At 35.2% G+C, this 22712-nt stretch overlaps 1 protein-coding gene across 5 annotated transcripts in view; it reads right to left on the bottom strand.

Annotated features, from left to right (window-relative positions):
• Positions 1 to 1954: 1954 nt before the first annotated feature.
• The window catches only part of LOC138708166 (probable E3 ubiquitin-protein ligase makorin-1), an 83057-nt gene continuing 62299 nt past the window's right edge, over positions 1955 to 22712 (bottom strand). For all 5 annotated transcript variants that reach the window (XM_069838425.1, XM_069838424.1, XM_069838422.1 and 2 more), the window contains one exon: positions 1955 to 21796. In XM_069838425.1, coding sequence (XP_069694526.1) covers positions 21659 to 21796 — 138 coding nt within the window. In that variant the 3' untranslated portion in view covers positions 1955 to 21658. The remainder of the gene's footprint in view (positions 21797 to 22712) is intronic.

Here is a 22712-nt window from a genome sequence, read left to right as displayed (position 1 = left end):
CTTCAACTACTGTTAGTACTAACAGGCTGTTAGAACCTATGTTAATTTAACTGCCCAATTTCATGCAGTTAAATCATTTAACTCTCTGTTAGCATTAGAAGTACCGTATCCAATATGGCTGGTGTGTTAGATGCTGAACTTATATATCTGGATTATTTAGAAAATGATAGCCATGAATACATAAACAGAGTGGATGATTTTTGTGATTTGTCAGACCAGAAGATCATACAAAGGTATAGGCTATTTTCTGCCAAGCCTCACTTTTTGCTTTCAACGTAGATCCATTGGTTTGTTTATTCTCATTAATTGGTTTATACTGCGAAATAATTTTATAGCAGAAGGGTTCTTTCGAACAGAGATAAATTAGTCCCACGATTTCTTTTTGTTCCAGTGTTTTCCATTTCATAACAGCAATACCAATACGCCGCTCCACGCTATTGTGATACAGACGAGGAAAGAAGCAGAAATCAAACCTGAGAGAATAGAAAGACTTCTATCCTCTCTGAATCAAACAATGGAAACAAGCGAGAATCGCAATTGTCAGAGTTCAGAAAACAGATTTGAGTCTATATTTGGTTATAGGTTATGGTTAAACTCTAGAATCTCTGGTCCTAACAGAAGTTAACAAACAGAATGTTAAAATGTGAAATGTAAAGTTGAAGAAACGCAATATTTTTAACAGCAATTCATACTTTTAACTTACAGTTAATTAACGCTATATTAGGTGCATTTTAACAAAGGTTCAAGAAACCGGGCCTGTGTCTTGTTCTTTCATGTCACAAAATCTGATTTAATTCGGTGATATACAGAGCGTGTCCTCTCCTTGTTAGTGTCTACATAGGAGTACTGTAGAGGCGAGGAAGAGGGGGCGTGCCTCAGTTGAACATTGTAAAAATTTCCACGCAAACCAATGTACGTAGCGATGCATTTTAGACAGAGGCACATACCTCCTACACAACACGTCCGAGAAAATGTGTTGTCTGACAAAAAGTGATCTTTACATCCCTCCGAGTTTGGTGCAGAGGTCCTGCGCACCTTCTCTACTTTTAGTGATTAACCAGATCTGTCTCAACCTCCACACACATTCATGAACAAATGGTAAATATTTTGGTCCATAATAAAGTATATTTTATTGTTTTTATATACATATCTCACAGGGGGACAGAAAAGTGTACAAACTAAAGAGCCCTCCTCAGGGAAAACCAGCTTCTTCTTTTGACGAATGGGTATATGTTAGTAGTTGTGGAATAAATTTAGCAATGGTTTTCCTAGCAAAATTTCATTTACAATTGCCAGCAATCTCGGAACAAAAAAAAATTATGCACATTATTTCGTTCCCAATTTGGCTTTGACAGCAGTCAGGTTGTCAACACTCAGATATACCTTTTATTTGTACTATTTCATTATTATTATATTATTAAATTACTAGTGTTATTAGTACTACTACACTGCTTTGAGCACATACTGATGGTGACTACCTAACAAAGGCCACAGTCAGCAAACACTGACACTGCTCCTCACATAAATTATCATTTGTGACTAACATTCCAAGACCTTACATGTATATTTTTACTACTGCATTTTAATGTTATAAAGAAAGATAATTTATTTTTTTTCATTCACTGATTCACTTCTATAAATTCCTATCGATTTAAGAGGAATTGTACTGGATGCTGCCATGGCAGGGTGAGCTGTATAAAAAAACAATACGTCTGTGAGGGGAGTTTTAACATATGCAGAGCCTGTCAGGAAGGAAGCATTCTCGATGCAAATCTGCAACAATGAGCACAACAGTACCGACTGACAAGAGTTAGCGAGGTGGTAACAAAGTATCCCTATGCAGGGATGGGGAGGACAAGAGGTGCCAAAATTTCAATAACAGAATACAAGTAATCCTTCCATTCTGAGTATTTAAAAACAAGGCCACCCATAAGCACATATTTCATGGTTTCGATTTGTTTCAATTGAGAATTTTAAGATACAGCTTCATTAAAGTTTGTGACACTGGCTTAATGAAGGACAATTTATGTTCATGTCCCTGTGCTTTAGGAATATGGACATATTTCATTTTCCACACTTCACATTACTTTTAGTTTTAATTTATAATACTAAAAATAGAGAAAATGAAAATACACTTTAATACTAAAAATATAGACACACACATGAAAGAATGAATAAATATTAACAAAGAATGAACTGTAACCACAGTCCATTTCAAACTGACATACACTACATTTAATGACAACGTTATTTCGGTTATAACCTAGACATATATACAGTTTCATACCAAGTATAAATAGATGGTATTATTTAAAATAATTTGCTATTCAAGGTACCAACAAAGTAATCAATGTTCACACAATTCACAGAAAAAATTAAGATAGCAAATATGAATGGGAAATGAACCCATTCTAGATACAATTACTGAAATGTAATTAATTAAAACATCTGACACTAATACTTACAAGAATACTTCACCATCCTAGACTCAGGGAAACAAAAAAAATCTCTATACAGCTTGACAAAAGACATATATGAAGTCAGAAAAAAGAATATATACTATATACTTTTTAAATTGAGCATCCTAAATCAGATAGTTTGATTTATGCCTCTGCAGTTCATATTATACAGACGCTGCCTCAGGCTCAATGACATGCCTAATATTCTTTTGTTCAAAATGAGAAAAATTAATATTTTTCTTTTGTCTAATGTGTACAAAATTTCCGAATTTTAGTGCAGGATATGAAATCTATGGTCCAGAGCCCAAATCAAGCCAACAGCTAGCCTAGCCTCATGCCCAATTAACCACAGCAGAGATAGATAATCATCCAATCATCCTGGAGGTAAGATATGGTCAGCACACTGATCCCCAGTTACCGAAGCTGGTGGTTTCCAGATCAGACTACACTACTCATTTTAGCTCCCCACTTTCCTATCTATAAGACTCTTGCTAAACCTGTTCTTTATTTTTTTTATTTTATTGAGTTATTTTACAGTCCTGTATCAACATCTAGTTTATTTAGCGTCTGAATGAAATGAAGGTGATAATGCCGGTGAAATGAGTCCGGGGTCCAGCACCGAAAGTTACCCAGCATTTGCTCGTATTGGGTTGAGGGAAAACCCCGGAAAAAAATCTCAACCAGGTAACTTGCCCCGACTGGGATCCGAACCCGAGTGACCTGGTTTTGCCGCCAGACGCGCTGACTGTTACTCCACAGGTGTGGACTAGACCTGTTCTAATATACAGTAGTGAGCCATGGTCCATCAGGAAAAAGGATGAGAAAAGTTTGACAGCAGTGGAGATGAGGTTCATGCAGAGAATCTTGAACATCAGAGGAATGTTGACATCATGAAAGACAACATGGAACCAATTGTCAAGTACATTCAACATGCCGTTCAAATTGTAAATCACACATAGAACAGATGCCTTCAAGCAGGATACCTGTCCTATGCTCTCTGAGGTCATAGGAATTTGAGACATCTTATAAAGCGTTGGCAGGAGATTGTAACGGATTCACTACGATCTAATACTTGACCTGCAAATAATGATGATCATTTTCCGATCACAATGCTGGGTGAGCATCTGTTCCATTAAATAGCTCAAATTTATGTGAAAATTTTTTGCCACATGATTCGACTCATGAGTGGATTCCATAGTATGTCTTTGATCACACAGTTACAGCACACCACAGTAGAGGACGTATAAGACAGTTTCAGTTCACCAAATTAAATATTCTCTCCAATGACAGCAACTGTTATTAATTTTCAAGGTAATGATTACATGGGGTGAAGAAGGGATAGTGACGCGAAACATACAGCCTCTCCTATCCAAATGCCATCCTCACCTTCCCTTGGTCCACCCTGTTTCTACCAACGAGGAAATGGCGACAGAGTCACAGCGGTATAACTGTTTCATCAAATGCAGAGGAAATGCTGCATTACAAGCCTGTCCAGAGGCTAAAAGTGGCAGCCCCACTACTGGACTACCTAACGATACGGCTAGTAACCTATCTTAGGGAAAATTACATTACTTTCAAGCCTCAAACAAGCAGTATAAGGACAGATAATTTGATGACAACCCAGAGCAAGTCAACGGTTAAACGAAATTGGAAAAAACAAAATATGTTCACATACGCTACCTGGAATGTTAGAGGGATCAATCACAAAGAAGAACTAGATGAAATATTGAATAACAAGCAGAGGACATCGTCGACCAGGAAGATCTTTTAGAAGACTGCTAGATGGGGCCGAAACAGGTCTACAGAGGCCTAATTCGTGAAGGATGATGATGATGATGATGATTACATTTGCACAGCCACAACAAACACACTCTACATTCAGTATTACATCTCCTAAAATGGGCCCATGTTCTAAAACCCGCTAAATTACACCTCCAGTTCCAATTACTACTAAATCCAAAATACATAGTTTCAATAGCCTGCACATTTACAATGAATAAAACAATAGAAGAGTAACGTCTGTTCATTTTAACAAAGAATTATGAATAATTAGTAGCCACATGTTTATATATTGATGGTACTTCAAAATTTATTCCCTCAATTGAAAAACAAGACGCAATAAAATATCTTGGGGATGAAGTACCTGTCCAAATTTGGAAAGGAGGATTATCAAAGATACTTAAGCCACCTAGTGGGTGGCAGTTTAACTTGCGCCCTCAAAGAGAATTTATATGAATTAGGAAACATCTCGTATCTTAGTGAAAGGAGATGTAAACTACAGAACTGATATAGAAGCATATACATTTATTTTTAGAAAGGCAAAACAAGAAATCTAGTACTAGGTACAGAAAAAAAAAAGAGAAACTACATGAGAATGACAAGCTGCTTTCAAACATTATGGTAAAAACTGGAAAAACCAGAAGACCTTGCCATCTATACCAATCTGGAAAATAATGATGAAGACGACAAACAGTCTCAAAATAACTCACAAGAGGAGGAGAAGGAAAATATTAAGAGTGTGACCCATTTACTTCTACAATCTGTTAATATAGTATTATTGTGCTTGTAGAGTAAATAGTATTTTGTCTCGGAAGCAAAAATCTATCAAGTTTTGTTTATAATTCCAAAAGTCTTTCCATTTTATTGTGGTCCATATTCCACTAATTTTATGTACAGTTCCAAAAGTCATAGATCTATCCATAATAAAACTTAAATTGTTTCCGTTATTTTTCATGACTTTATGTCCATTCCATTGATGCGAGAACAATAGTTCCTTAATTGACATTGACGTTAAAGTCCTCAGGTTGCAGATAGAGGAGACAGCCTCCAGATATGGAGGGTAGCTGTGAATATATTGAATAAGCAGTCGTGGACAGCCGATAAGGTGTGGTCCTCCAGCTTGGAGGTTGGGCGAAGGGCTAACAACCCATCACCGTAAAAAATAGCTTGTTACGAATCCCTACAATATAGTTGGAAGACCGGAGAGGGAAAAAGACCTTTGGGGAGGCCGAGACATAGATGGGAGGATAATATTAAAATGGATTTGAGGGAGGTGGGATATGATGATAGAGACTGGATTAATCTTGCACAGGATAGGGACCGATGGCGGGCTTATGAGAGGGCGGCAATGAACCTTCGGGTTCCTTAAAAGCCATTTGTAAGTAAGTAAATTGACACTTTAGCTACAAGACATTAAGTCAAGCAATCAATATTTTGTGAGGAAACGTTTTCATTTCATTTTCTCAAAAAAGTGCAGAAACAGCTTTAGAGGATACTGAAACTGGCTGCCTCATATGCAAGCAGTTTTTTTATGTTATTTATAATAAAAGCAAAAAGTTACTTACATGTGAGGCAAGAGATGTGTGTACATATCATGTGAATTATAAGGAATTTATGGTCACACTTTTTAAGCAAATGTGAAGTACTTTTTGAAATGTCGCTGTTTATGAGATAAACACAAGAAATTAGGTACAATTTTGTAATTTGCTTCCTAACGAAACATTTCATGAGAAATTTTTGTCCTTAGTGTCGCTGAATTTGATGTTTTTCCTCTTTCCTGATTAGGTTCAATTACTGATTCTGTACACTGTACCTGTAGACCCAGTTTTCTCATGAAACAAAATTAAGCTTAAAATGACACTTGCCAATTGCTCTTAAACTGTCTGGCTTCGAAGAAAACTCAGTTGCAAGAGGGTAATTAAAGTTAGTGGAGCTGAAACGACCACTGAAGTATCATAGTTATGGATTTTAAGAAAAAATAACAACAGCTAATGAAATCAAGATATTACTTACAATTGAATACCTCTGAGACTAGACAAAACTGGTTACAATATGTCAATAGAATGAACATTCCAGGATAACAAAACAGGTGTTATGGTACATCCCCAGAGAAACAAGATTTGTCGGTTGACCAACATGTTGCCAAATTAGCCATTTTATGGCTAAATCTAGGATATTTAGACACTTAGCTATAGAAATTCAACAAATGCTTATAGCCTGAAATATAGCACATTTTATGTAACTGTTTGACCAGAGTCTATTTTTTCTTAAATATCTATTTCTAAAATATCATATGAAAACAAGGCTCATATAAAACCACTTAATTTTAAATGTCATATGAAAGCTTTAAAAATTTAATACCACCTTACTGTTTGATTTAGTGTACACACAGCACGAATGTTTTTGTCTGCTATGCAATCACATCATACCACTATAGACGCAACAATCATTAGCTCTCTTCTTCTCCTCATCTCCTTTCTCAGCCTCTCTCTTCCTGCTTGCTCATTGATTATGCCTCGTTATAGTTCAACAGAAATGCTAATGAATACTTTTTTTCACTTGGTTATTCAACGACGCTGAATCAACCAACTACAGTGAAACCTGTTCAAATCGGAACCTGAATAATCCGGAATCCTAGCTAATTCGGAACATTTTATTGGTCCCGGCGAAATTCGTATGTATTATGTGTAATTTTTCCTGAATAAAACGGAAACAGAAACTGCCTGCCACTGTTCAAAACGGAAATAATATTTTGGACACACTATATTTTGTAACTATATTTTGAAACAGTGTGTAATTTCAAGGAATATACGAAATATGTAAGTCACTAAGATAAAAACAAGTTTTCTTTGCAAAAATTTAGAGGGTAGGAGGGTGTGTTGGCCTGTCGGTCATAAATTTTATTACCCTGTTGAATAGGCAGAGGAGTCCCTTCAAAGATTTTCAATGCTTCACACCCGTATGCTGTCGTAGCTAGACAGAGCCCAAGTGTAGTGATTTCCTTGTAAAAATGTTGCGTAAAATGTGGCATTAACATTAAGTGATGAAGTAAAAGTTACAGAGTTAAAGGAAAATTAGAAACGAAACGTATGTGAAATAATATTGAAGTTCAGTTGTGGAAAACTCAGGTGTGACACTTTAAAGATAAAGATCATAAAGAGTGAGTGGCTTAGGGCCAATATTGGTGACGTAAAAGGAAACAGAAAACAACTATTTATGTGGAAATAAATAAACTGCTCTGGGAGTGGGTTCTTCATGATCTTCTGGATCTATTCTGCAAAGCAAGCCATTGTACTGGGAAAGAAATTACATAAACCAGAATTCAAGGCTTCTAATGGATGGCTCCTAATCCAATTAGGTAATTAATAATGTGCAGTGATATACAGTACAGTATTATAGTATGGTGTTAGTTATTAAATTGAATGAGATTGGTAAACTTTAACAGTGTTTAATGACTGATGAGTGAGTTACGATAACATTTATACAGAAAATGAGATTTTAATCAAGACGATTCACCAATGGAATAAATGACAAAAAGCTGATTTAACGTGATTAGTATTAAACGGAATATTTTGTACTTCTTGCAGTTTGCAGCATGTCATTTTGTTTTTCATGTATACGAATGATAAAATATTCCATTTTAATGTACACCTTAATAATACAGAAACCTGTCCACAACGGAAAAAAAATTAGGACCATGTCACTTCCGTCTTGAACAGGTTTCACTGTACTATGTTATTTAGTGTCGATGGGATAGCGAGATGGTATTTGGCGAGATGAGGCCAGGGATTCTCCATAGATTACCTGACATTCGCCTTATGGTTGCGGGAAACCTCGGAAAAAATCCAATCAAGTAATGAGCCCAAGCTATGCTGGTGGCTTCTAAGAATGAATTCTTCTAGAGAAGTTTAGTTATATAAATACTGATATTATAAATAAATAAATAATTCAAACGCACGTGTAACACTTCAGAAATGTGTTTTCAAACATATATTTTATTTAACCCTCCTGCTACAAAGAGGGTAATAGGATTACCCTACTGATGATTTTTCCCATTTTCTTCCATACTTCTTTTTGAAAATCCACGTATTTGTTCATTATATGTCTACTAATAATTTGAATTAAAAACATAAATAATTAATCTACTTTAAGATTAATTCACATTATTCATGTGGGGCGTTCTTGTTAGTCTGTGTCATGAAAATTCCAGGATATAAAATTCAAAATTCAATCTGTAGCTTGATTTTCATTTCTGAGTTTGTCTACTTCCAAATTATGTTGTTCTGTTTGATTTATAACAATTTTTTCATTGTTACTTATGTTAGCGTGACCCTTTGTTCCCATTTTTTTTTTCATTTTTTTATTTCTTTGTGTTATAGTTTTTCTACAATGATTTTGTTAGAAATATTTTATTAGTGAAGCCTTTTTTTTTTTTTTTTAGACGCTCATTGTAGTATAGGTGCTGTTCGAATATTTGAATTTCAACAAAGAACTAAAATTTGATTTATTACTTTTATATTTTCATTTATTTTTAGAACTTTAATTTTTTATTTCATTATAAACAAATGTTTTTGAGATGCTCGTGGTTGTATTAGTGTTCTAATATTTAAATTTCAAGAATTAACTGAAATTATTTCCAATTTATGTTATAGTACTGTAACTTTCATTGCATGTAAATGTGTTTTCTACCATGTCAAAAATATATAGCATTGAGGAGTTTGCCTTGAAACAGAAGGGAGGCAAATTTAAATTTACTGTATATGTTACCTTATAGTGTCACCAGTAACATATCTAAAGTTCATTAATTTTGGTATACATATTCAACAAAATGGAACAGGACTTTTGAATCACTCTGTATTTTTAAAGATAGGATGATTATTTTATATTTTTATATATTTTTTTAAGTCTTAAGTTAATAATACATAGAAATTGTTTATATTCCAAATGCTTAACAGATATCGGTACATGATTTTCACGGAAGTAATTGTATTACCCCTCTTGGTAGTAATAAGTTATTTTTTTTCATTTTAGTAGGTTATTTTACGATGCTTTATCAACAGCTTAGGTTATTTAGCATCTGAATGAGATGAAGGTGATAATGCTGGTGAAATGAGTCCGGAGTCCAACACCGAAAGTTACCCAGCATTTGCTCAGACTGAGTTGAGGAAAAACCCCGGAAAATACCTCAAGCAGGTAACTTGCCCCGACCGGGAATCGAACCTGGGCCGCCTGGTTTCGCCGCTAGACGTGCTAACCATTACTCCACAGGTGTGGACAGTAATAAGTTATGAAAAACTTTGGTATCAGAAGGGTTAAGGTTCATACGCAATAACTCTTTCGGTATTCTCTTGATAAACTGACTTGTATTAAAGCTTAACTTTACTGTCATTGTGAGAGTTCAGACTGATCTTGAAAAATAGTGATAAAGTCAGTACAATTAGTGAGTTAATCGTGATAATTATAGTATTTTAGACAATTTTTCAAATTCTAGCTTATTCCAGCATATTTTTGCACATTCTGGCGTATTTTTACATGTTTATTTTAATACTGATTCAATGTTGCAATTTAGCAATATTTTTATAGGAAAAAGTTTTTTTTTCCACTTGTCTAGCATATTTTTCACGATGAGTTGGCAACAATGTTGACCATTCCGAAGATGACAAGAGACAACAACAGACCACTACGCCTATTACTTGACAGGTAGGTGATGATTATAATGGCGATGTGTAACGTGAGGGATGAATGGGAAAAGGAATGACTTCAGAAGCAGCAAGCATTCACCAGGTTCCACCTCCTCCAGAACTATGAAAGCAAAAATCATCCTCCAGCTCCAATTCAAGTTGATGGGGCTAAACGTGGCTCTGGCAGTCCAGAATACACCATCAGGAATAGTGAGGGTAGGATCATGCACCATTGCATGCATGAGGCTGTTAACCTCGAAACACCACCTTTTGCACCAATACAATTTGAGCTGAACTCAAGCTGGGAATGACACTTTTCGTGTCTTCAAGTCTCTTGACCGTTATTTTAAGCCAGAATTGCCTTATATCTAGGGCCCGGATTTCGATGACTTTGCATCTTTTTTCTGATGATGCTAGGACAATGCTCTATGGAAGATAAATGTAGCTCATATCATCTTCAGTGAAATTAAACCAATTTGATGGGTCATTTTCTATGCATTTTTGGACACTTTTCTCTGATAAGGCATTTTTTACGGATTATTACTTTCTATTAGCCATATTTTAAGAACAAATCCGGGTTTTTGTCATTTTTAGCGATTTTGATTGCATTATTGTTAATATTAGTTTCTAGTGCCGAGGTCATGGAAAGCATGGGGCTCTACCTCCATGCCCCCAAGTGCCTTCATGGCATGTACGGGGATACCTTTTTATTGTTAATATTAGTAAAATTATGTTCCAGAAACACGAAATCTATGAATTCTTGGAAATCTGTTGCATTGTGGCCTCCCCTATTCATGTTCTGTTAAACATGTTAAAATGTTATGTTTTATTTAATGACGCTCGCAACTGCAGAGGTTATATCAGCGTCGCCGGATGTGCTGGAATTTGGTCCCGCAGGAGTTCTTTTACATGCCAGTAAATCTGCTGACATGAGCCTGTCGCATTTAAGCACACTTAAATGACATCGACCTGGCCCGGGATCGAACCCGCAACCTTGGGCATAGAAGGCCAGCGCTATACCAACCAGGTCGACCTGTTAAACATTTGGACTCGTCCAACTAACCGGTCATGTCTATTTTAAGACAGACTTTGTCCTCTAAAGGAATGTGGGGGTGAAATTACCTGCTTGAGGTTCGCACTGTCACGAGTTCTTGTGTACTGGTTACAATTCAGTCATTCACAGAGCGGAAGGTAGTCGTTTAGAGGTACTGAAGTAATATTTCTATTTTGCCATGCCGAAATTAAAAACAAGCAATTCCGCGAAATTAAAACAGTTTGTATCGGAGTATGGCGACACTGTATTTTCTAGTGATGGTACTATATTGTACTGTAAAATTTGTGAAGTGAAGGTTTCGGCAGAGAAGAGATTCACCGTGGACCAACATGTGAACAGAGAGAAACATAAATGCGGTCGTCAAGCAGGAGAAAGAAAAAAACAACAGATACTTCTCGGGCAGTGCACTAGTGCAAACTCAGTGAATTCAGTGTTTCACGAAGAGCTATGCCAAGCTCTTGTCTCGGCAAACATCCCATTCCACAAACTCAATAATAATGTCTTCCGAGATTTCCTGCAGAAATACACTGGAAAATCCATCCCAGATGAGTCGACAATTAGAAAAAATATATTGAATCATGTTACAACAAAACTATTGATGCCATATGAGCAAAACTGGACGGGAAAAAAATCTGGGTCTCAATTGATGAGAACACAGATTGCATGGGTCGCTGTGTTGTAAATGTAATTGCTGGGGACATAAATGAAGAAAACAGTGGTGACATTTTCCTTTTAAATTGTGAAGTCTTGGAGAAACTACACCCTGGCAAGTACAAGAAACCCTGGAAAAAGTTGTTTGTAAGTTATTGTAATGCAATGTTGAGTGATAAAGTGTAAGTGATATTGCCATATTGCGCAAGGAAGTCGACAAATAAAGATAATTTTTAAGTCATTCTTTTTTTATTTTTAAGTCATTTCTAATTGATTTTAAAGTCATGAAGTCATCATTTTAAGGTCATTTTTTAGTATTCTTTAGGTCATCAAAATCCGGGCCCTACTTATATCTTATATCTCTACCCATTCCTTAAAATGTCGAAGATTGGTTGACAGAGTTGAACCACAGTCTACTATATACAGTCGCGAAGATTGAGGTGTTTTTTTGCAAATCTCGTGATAAAGCGGTTAGCAACTAGAAAACAATAGACTGTTCATGGTCGACTTTGGACTGTGTCGTATTTCTATCAAGTGCTAGCTCGTTGCGTATTTCACATTGATGCTTGTGAAATGTTCGTTATTGGTTGTAATGAAAATGTTAATGGCTAAAATATAATAATTGGAATAATAATATGGGACAAGGAGGAGACGTTTGTAGTGCTATAAATTGTAGCAACAGTAAGAGAAAGAGGCCAGAGTTATCCTTTTTCTGATTTCCGAAAGATTCAGAAAGGTTCCTGGGTTTCCACAAGAATGCTATGCAGAAACAAAACTCTTAATTTTGAAGTTCTTTGTGACTGTTAGAATACATTATATCCATAAATTTCACAATGAAATGTTTCAGTCTAACCGAAAGGACATTAGATACCGGTTAAAGTTCTGTCACTTAGGCTGCTAAATTTCCAGAGAAATAAAGGTTAGGTCTACTTTTTTTTTTTCAGAGGATATATTTTTAATTGTAGCTATTAATTTTGTTATTATTTTTATGTGTTATTTTACTAAAGACGTAGAAAAATTAAGTTTGTTTTAATGAAATTTATTGATCACGTTTTTATTTTCAATTCTGGTGGGATTATTATTGCTTAGGCCTATTTTTTCAAAGGATATGTTTTTAATTATAGCTGTTAATGTTGTTATTTTTATTTTTGCTTTACTAGAGATGTAGAAAAAGTCTGTTACAATAAAATTTATTGATCACGTTTTATTTCCAATTCTGGTGTGATTATTATTGCTTAACCTCATCCCACTTTGTTAACTATGTAAGCCTACACTACAAGTACTGGTACGCGTAAGTTACTCCATTAATTCATATTTCCATTATTATTGTTGTAAAGGGAAATGAAAATTAATATTTATTGGTTTCATAGTTAATTATCGCTATAATCCTGAATGAGTGAAGCGATTATAGTAAATTTCAGTTCGTTTTGCACAAACAAAAATTATATTACTTATTTCTTGCAGGTATCTTCGAGTTTATGGTAGAATTTAATATACTTCATTAAAATAACGAATTAACTTTATGCATTTAATATTTCAATAATGGAAGGAAGGTGTTAATTTTTCCAAAAGAACACGACAACGAAAGTGTAACATATTTTGTCGTCTGCAAGGAGAGAGATCTGCGATGAGGCGATAGTAGCGATCCTAGTGGTGGGCAACTACCCATGTTTGAATTTTTACTACATACTGAGCTTCGCGACTGTATATAGTAGACTGTGGTTGAACTCAGATACCTGGCTTCCAGTACTGCAATGTTGCTATAAGCAACTGAATCACACATATTCATATCAAGGGTAGCAAACATGCCCCACGCAACATTCTCTAAGCCAAAACCCATAATCCCAACACCACCCATGTTAGAATATCCTATTAATCCCTCGGCATAAATCCAGCCATATTTTATTAGTCACTGCATACCAATTGGCTAGTATGCTAAGCTGAAACAACTCAACCTGCTGTGGTTTTACTAAGGCACTGAGACAACTGGCGTGTTGAGTCTTAAAATTAGGCCACAGACCTATTGAAGATACAGATACCTGCAATAAATTTGTATTTCAGCATTAAGGTAATGAATTCTGTGAATTCTATTTTCAAAATCATGCACGAAATCATTAATAGTGTCTATGAAATGCTTCTATCTCTATCAATTTTTGTCTTTTCTTCATTTACTTTTGCTATTAAAATTACAAGCGTTCTGAGGTTTGTCTGTAGTTTATGTGGTGAATTTGCAGCTCGTAAAAAGTAATGATGCTTAAGAACTAACACATTAGTACAAAGACAAAATGTTGCAAAAAATGTTTTCATACAAAATTAACAGGATACAAAGAGTCTTGTAAACATTCGTCAATTTCTAAGAAACAGGGATAATTTTAACTTCAACTTTCACAGTAATTTTATTCCAAACAATGTCACGAAATGAAAGAAATACATGTGCAGTCAAGTTTTTTAATCAGAATTCTGATCGAACTAATTTTCATTCTCATTAGTGTATCTTGGTCCCTTCAAATCTGTGTAATACTTCTTCCATTCTTGGCATTATTCCAAAGTAGCAGTATTTCTGTTCATGTGAAGTTTTTCATATAGTCTACATTAATCTTCAACATGTGGCAAGCCCGATATCATATCGCCAGTGTCACAAATTACAACAGTGCATTTACAAACAGAGAAAGAAAAGATGATGAATGTTCAATGCAGTGATACATCAATGGATCAGATGTTCATATATAATTGTTTAGGAAGAATCGTGTAAGCAACATCCACCCTTCCAACGAGAAAAGTTTTCTATGCTCATGAAAAACATATTTAAAAAAATTACAAATAAATATCACATGAGTAAGGGCACAATGAAAGCAATAGTTGCGTATTGTTCAACATCCTGACAGGTTTTCCTTGTAATCCTGTAACAGCTATCTTTAAACATAGACCATAACCAATTGGCCATTCCTATCAAATCTGCCTACATGTAACAAGAAACAATTACATAGTGGAAACAGAATTACACTGAGACAGTGATATAAACCACTTACTTTAAAACAATCTAAATGATTGAAGAGGTTTCCCACTGCCCCCATCTTACATTACAGTGTACTCCCATCCTGGATTCAACACGACACTACCACCACTGTCACCGAACTTCAAAGTCAGCGACTATAAAAAATTCATTGCGATCTGCTGGCAACACAGTACGTCGACGATATGATGAGATATTTATATGTTCGCTGCATTATCGAAAGAGTTAAAACACAGCAAGAAACCTCTTCATATATACACAGGCCGTGGAAGCTTCATGAACATATAACCTAACGGCTGTTTATCAATGTAATAACAATTCTGAAGTCTTTACCTAGCAATGGAAATGCAAACAGAGAACATAGGTGGCACAACTTGTAAACTCACATATGGATAAAACTGAGCATCGGAAGTCATGACCACAGCGGCAGAAGCAAAACTACTAACATACAAAATGTTTAGTCTGGCTTGTAAACTGTACTATAGGCAGTGCAGTTCTATGCTGTACGAAAGCTGTCCAAGCAACTTTCTGGCCTTTTACATGTTACAGACACTCTTCCAGAAGGATATGTTTCAAAACATACATGTTCACAGTCTTTTTATTTATTTTATTTTATTTGTTTTTTCGAGTTTTTATATTCCATTTCAAACATTCTTTGGCTATAGTGAAACTGTAATGGAAGATAAACTGATATTCATTACAATACCACATACACAATTGTACCTGCAAACTGATTACGGGACATTCCTTGCCAAATTGACCACCAGACTGATGCTCAAAATTTGAAACACAAATAGGTACGTGGAGTGAGAGATATCACATGTTTAAAAATACTGATTTAATATACAGCGTAACAGCTTTGGCCTTTAGTGGAGAGAGAGAGAAAGAGAGAGAGAGTGTTTTCCATCACCTCCACCGATAAAATACCAGCAAGATGAGTAGTGTAGGTTAGAACCTGCATTATTCACAAGAAAATATATGAAAGGTATTCTATACTGCCACAAATAAGAACTTCAGAACGTCAATGTGGCAACAAAATTACTAACGATAGTCCCTACTAATTTCCTCAGAGGTCTCTGTATTATTACACAAATTCAAATTTGAATTTAAACACAGGATACATGAAGTTTTCAAATGTCTTTTCTTCTTAAAAATATTCATCAATTTAAATTCTATATAGTTTGCCATGGAATGCCTCCGCAAAAGTTTCTTTTTAACGAGATAGGACCTTGAAATGTTTGTATTACTGTATTATCACATATCTCTTATTAAAACATTCTGGTCTGAACAATTTAAAAATATCAATTGTAAATATAATTAGTAGTCTCAGGGAGTATCACAAATTATACCGATATATATTCTAATATGTATTAAAATTCAAATTTGATGGGGAAAAATAGAAATATGTCTATAAAGACTGAGCTGGTATTGAACAAGCATAAGGCTGCCACAAAAAGGATGCAATTTCATTCCCAGCTGATTCCACATAACAAACCAATCAACACATATTCCAAACACTTGCTGCATAACAGCAGCCATCTACATGCAGCACATAAAACTACCAAGTTACATCCAAATAAACTACATAAAACTCTCTCACTAAAATGCAATTATAGAAACATACTAATTAATAAAACATTATATTAAAAGTAATAGAACAAGTCAAAATTCCATTCTATGGTAACGAATGGAGAATTTCGACAGACAAAAATTGACACCTCACATCCATTTCAGACCACCACAATTTTCAAAACAAATAGTTTCATTAATATACTGACAATGCAAGTGGTTACCAACACCACTGTACACAAAGACTGTGACGTACTGGTTAAAATCGCTCCCACACTTGATTAAAAGATGCACCTTCCTGCAACTTCATTAAAAATAAAACACATAATAAAATATCAATTGTTTTATGGTAAGCAAAATGCTGACTTGAGCTACACATCTGCTGCCATCAAAGTCATGACATTCAAACTTGGTTTATGGGTTGCTTTTCAAAAATTTATTTCTCTGCAGATGCAATTTCGTCTTATCAAGTGTTGTTATAAATGCAAGAGTCTATCTGTCAATGCCGTGCGAAAATTTACCTCTCATATTCAAAGCTATTGATGACTTAAGTCGTATCTGAACAACTGTATATTATTTACTTTACATTATTTTGTGAATGAAATGGCATTTTTACTTTTAAGTCATATTACTAACAAAGTTTCAGCTATTTCAAGAAAGTCCAACTTTTAAAGAATCTGAAGCATTCTCACACTTAGCATTAATAATAGAAATTCCTATCAGTTTTGTAGTGTTATTAATCTTGCATGTAAATAACATTAAGAATATCAATCAAAATATCGTTCAATAATATTTCGCATAATAAATCTGACAGATTTAACTAGTGGTACAGTGGCGTGCTTATGCTGGTAGAAATGTGTGTTGTAATACAGCACTGAAACAGAAGGAACTAAAAAGAGATGGTACAGAAGTATAGTTCTTAATTGTAAACCCCTTTGAACAATACAGATGTTAACACAGCAATAATGGAGAAATTGTGCAATGAAAATGACACTGTTCCACAGAACTTTAATGTTCATCAGATTTTGTTAGACAAACGTTAACATAACCAAATATTATCTAACATTTAATTAAAATAAAATCTGTTCCATCATCAGTCATCAAATAATTGACATCAGTCTGTTTGGCTATTCCTAGTTCATGTACAAATTACTGGGTGAGCGAATTACCTTCCAGCTGGAAAGAAGCAAAGCAGCTATACTCAACTGAGTGCAGAGAGTACCTGGAAATTTCCTCATATCAGTTTGAGTGAAAGCTGAGACAAGAAGGCAGTGTTTCAGAGTCTCCTTTCTTAATTTGGTGAGTAAATGACATTTTAAAAGATAGCTAAAGGTGCCAAAAAAGGCACATGGAGGGCAATGAGGTAGATGACCTCGGCACTAGAATGAAGTAGTGTGGTCAGAGTCAAGCTCTGACAAATAGGGTTTTAACTGTTTATATTTATTAATATCTTACATTAATAGTCTGTGGTCTGTCGAGTCACCAATGCTCAGCTGTCACCATAGCCGGTGTATGGGAGCAAGCCCACCAATGGCCAAAATTGTTGCTTTTTCCAGACAGGAGAAACATTTTTCACCCAGTATTTAAGAAGCTTACATTACGAAAGTGTCAAAATATTACAGATTTAATACAGATTAAAACAGGTTTCTAATGGAATTATAAGTTTTATTTATGTTGACTAGAAAGAAAATGAAAAGGATTTCCCTCAACAAAACAGCACCATCAACAATAACAATAAGAACGAAGTATTGAGCCTAGTTTTCACGTCAATCACTGTAACTTTCCCACCATAATATTTTTATTCGTGAATTGAAAACATGGTCGGGAAACTTAGAGCAACAGAATATTTCTAAAATACATTCCAAATGGAAAGGAAAGATTAGGACAAACCAAGAAATGATGCATTGAAAGGCATGAGCCAAGAAGTGAAATGACGATTATGATCATTGACTACCACAATCACCAACACTGCAACTACCACCACTGCCACCATCACTGCCATTACCACCAGAAATAAATGTTTTAAAGGGAGGGAGAAATAAGAACATTTAAGTGAAGTTCATATATGACATCAATTGAAGGTGTTCATGAATATCTATGATGCTCAAACATTGAATAATAGGTGTGCAACCCAAAGAAAATAGCTTCATTATATTAGAGTCAAAATAGTCAAGATCTTGACACAAGTTGCAAAATTTCCCAAACCAATATATTCATTATGGTGTATCTACATAACAATATTTCAATTTGTGAATTCAAGAACCTCAAACAAATTTAAGAAAGAGAATTAAATAAAATTGCTATCAATTTCAGAGAGAGATTTCGTGAAATTTATGGTTCCAAATAAACAGAGGATTAAAGGAGCCAAAGCTCCAACTTTCTTCATCTCGACTTTATGTATTGGAATTAGTAACATTACTTTGTATTCAAGAAAACGCAACACTGGCAGCAATCTGGAACAATCTCAGGATAGCTCAAGTTTAGTCAGGCAAATTCGTAAAGACTCCACAGGCACCTCAGATTAAGAAGTGAGATAGTCACCTTAGGGCATAAAATAAAATGAAGGAATGTCAACATTGTAGATGGAGGTGAAAAGATTCTTGAAGTCTAAAATAAATGGCCATACGACAAAACCAAACAAAAATTAAGCACAGCACTTTTACATCTGGAGCGAAATGAAGCAGTATCAATAATTTGGTATTGACGAAATTGGCAAATATCTGCACCAAACTTGATATACAGATAATACATTTATGGAACAACAGCAAACTCAACCTTAAAAATATCAGCTAATACACTGAAAATCATGAATGACTTTAAACTTTCCAGTGCCAGGTTCTGCCTGCCTGCACGACAAAACATAATCAACAAATAACTGATTTACTCTCTTGCTCTACAAGGACTGAAGTTGAATCTCATGTACTGTATTTCATATACTGGAAAGTGTAGCATATGCAAGTTCCTCTCTGGGACTCAACAACCATGAAGTATTGAGCTGTAATATCTATTAGTCTGTGTAGAATGGTGCTGAACATAATATGCAGGAATCTTAGGTTACAATTCGGCCTAAAATGAATTACGCACCACAAAGGAAGCGTAATTCAAACATACCTGAGGAAGCTTATACATACAACCACTTCTGAGGAAAAAATGAGAAATTTTGAATTTAATCAGAAGAATGGAAGCCCTCAACGTATTTTTAATTTTAGTGTTATCACCTGAAACTATATCTCGTGTAATGACTATCCTGGAATTTTACTTCGTATAATTCTTTTTTTCATAATTTGTCCTACAAAAAATACTTTGACTCAATTAATGCTAGACACTTTTTCTCTGATTTTTTAAACAGATGAAAGCATGGCATTAATTTGTTGATCTGGAATAAAAACATGCGGAACGAAGCAAATTTCACACTACAAAAAAATTAAAATGAATTTTTTTCAACATAACCAATTTTCTCCATTTTAAATTCAATACCTTGAATCCAACATGAAACTCAAATGCAAGCATAACATACCAACAGTCCACACAAACTTGATCTCAACCAATAGACTGTGCCATACAGTTAATTACTCAGATTCTTAATATGTTGCTCCCAGCTTTAGAAATCATACCATAGTTCGAAATTATGGTCAAATATTGTAAGAATTACAGCAACAATAATTCACGCTAATTCAATTATTTGCCCTTCTAATAATAATCACTTGATATACTCAATTACTTAAATTTAAGTATGAGTAAGAAATGAATGGTTTCACAATCAAAACATGAATTACAATAACAGTTTGTCAGAAAAATATATAGCAAATATAACCAATTTAAACTCCAAATTTGGAAAGTAGATCCAATATTAATACATTACAAACGAAACATTTCCATCTTCCACAGTGTTTCCAGGCAGGACAGAATTGTACCTCCTACTTACTAACTGAAGTCACTGAATATGTCACTCATCACAAATAAATGCTCAGTATTGAGGAATAAAAAATCTGGTATAAGGAAATAAAAGTGCATCTCATAATCAAGTAAACAAAAGAAAAGAACGCAAATGAAACAAAGAAAGTCTGCAAAACTGTACAAGTTTATCTTTGGCGGTAGCAAATAATGAAGAAAGTAATTTTGTTTGCGCATCTGCAAGTATGTCTTGTGCAGTGTCAATTTGCAATTTTTACAAACAAGTGAACATCCTCGTCTCCATCTGATACTACCCAAAAGACGTCCTGTATTATATCTGCTGCAAATCAAATATGTGATGAATCATACATTCACTTTTCTCTAAGTACTAAAGTGCAGTAATAATTGTTAATACTAATCACATTTTATTTAAGTGTTAAGTGTGCTGTTTCTCTAATGGTAATAGGTATTAAAATAATTGTTCTTAAAATCCCTGTCTCCAGGAAAAGCCTGAACTAAGCTCATGACTGGGGTCATTAGCGACAACCCCTAATTATTGTACTTTCCTCCTCCTATGTTTTCCACTGCATAAATTATTACCAAACTGAGACGTGTTTCCAGAAACTAAGATACTTTCAAAATATAACAACAGTAAGCCACATATTACCACTAATTAAGGGCTGACAATATTTAAACTGATTTGCAGTAATATAAGCTGTCAACATTCTCGTAATAGTTTACTTCAATGTGAAATTCGAGTTGCACACTTTTGGGTAGTGCAATCTTAAACTCTAAATTCAAACACCTGACTAAATTAATTACTTGGTAAGGCAACACAATACAAATTAAACCTGGATCTGAACTACAACTTAAGTTACTTATACCATATTCTCAAGCAAACAGCAGCACAAGGTATCAAATTCAAACAGTTACAACTTATATATATATTTTTAATATTTCTGGAGTTGCGAATGACTTGTAAATATGTTTAAAAAACGTAATTTCATGAAATAAAATTTAAGCAAAATTAAACTAAATTTACTGTTACATGTTCTACCAAGTTTAAATTAAAATTCACTGGTGCAAAACCAACTCTGGGTTGTAGTAATCTCCTCTAATGATGACGGTAGCAACAGCAGCACTTCCCAATCAAAATCAAACACGCGTTGGCCAATCTGCTTCTAAGAAAAAAGCACTTGGTGTAAAGTGAAACATTCACTGAGTTGACATACAAAGCAAACCTACAAATAGCGGGCCTTGTGGGGCCCCCCATATCAAACTTCTCGGAGTAAAATTATTATACTGGGGCATCTGCTATTGCCCAGCACAAGAATTTCTAACTACAAGGAACAAACAACATGTTTCTCAATCTTTACATTGGTACATACTCTATTTGTGTTAGATTTAACTCGTCTTCTCGTAGGCTCTTAACCCCTCCCAAAACAAGCTACTCGCTACAACAAGTCTATTTAGCATTATTTGATCCTGCCCCTTCCAGCTAGCAGTTGGTATGGAGGAGTCTAGGTCCTCTCGAGCTGTTCACACAGCCGCGCGGGAGTTAGTCGAAAAAGAAGTCGTACTCTGACCAATCCGAATCTTCCGAATCGGAAAAGAAGGCCACTAGATCCTCGATTTCATCAATGCTGTAGAGCCAGCGGTTTTCTCTCTCGTCCAGGAAGTCCCAAAGAATGATTTGCTGAAAGGGAAAACAGAACTACATCCAATACCCTGCTTGTACAACTACGACATGAAATTACATAACATAATATACTGGGCTGCAAGGAGTAGTGAAGTGCACTCCATAACCTCTCCTACTCAAACCCCATCCTCAGAATCCCATGGCACAAACTTTTTAGCAAGTGAGGCTCTGGAGACTCAGTCGTATTGGTATAACTGTGCCATGGCATTCATAAGTGTACCCCTAATTGGTGAAGTGGCGATAAGCTTGGTGGTGTTAGAGATGAACATGGACTGGGCTCGGGCTGCTTGCTTTAAGCTTTAAGTTGCATCATCATATCATGAAGGTTTATACTGCGTCTTCAGTTCAAAGTGTGTCATGGCTCGCTGTATGACGCCATGTGGCTAGCAGATGAGCCTAGAGAATTCAATCTTCCTACACTTCTGCAGAGGCGTATTGTGCCATTTTAGTTTCGGCACACTATCTTCCTTTCTTTCTTTTCTTTTTTCTTTATTCTTGTTTTATTCTTTTTATTATTAGTAACACTTACCTTTCATAGGTGGCTTCCTTCTCCTCCATTTCTAGTCTTTCTTCCTCCTGTAGGTAGCTTGTTTTATTTCCGCCATTCTTGGTCTCCCTTTTCTCACGTATAAGGAGCGAATTTAAGTTATCACGTGACAGGGGCTTTGATTTTCATTGGCCATTTTTGCTTTCATTTTTTATTAGCGTCGGTTTTCCTGGGGGAGACACTTGACACGATCAGTTTGGGGGAGACTCGAAGAGTAAAGTTGGGTAACAGCTGTGGAGAGCTGTGGGTGTGTGTAGCGACTATCTGTGATGGGATCACAGATAACCCAGTGAGGGCAGGGGCGTGAACTGGTATAGCCGGGTCTCGAACGGGGTTCGCGACTCACTACAGGCAGAAACGTAGTTG

Source organism: Periplaneta americana, chromosome 10 (assembly GCF_040183065.1).
Source record: "Periplaneta americana isolate PAMFEO1 chromosome 10, P.americana_PAMFEO1_priV1, whole genome shotgun sequence".
NCBI lineage: Eukaryota > Metazoa > Arthropoda > Insecta > Blattodea > Blattidae > Periplaneta > Periplaneta americana.
The sequence above is the reverse complement of the archived record's forward strand: the minus strand, read 5'-3'. Positions and strand labels throughout refer to the sequence as shown.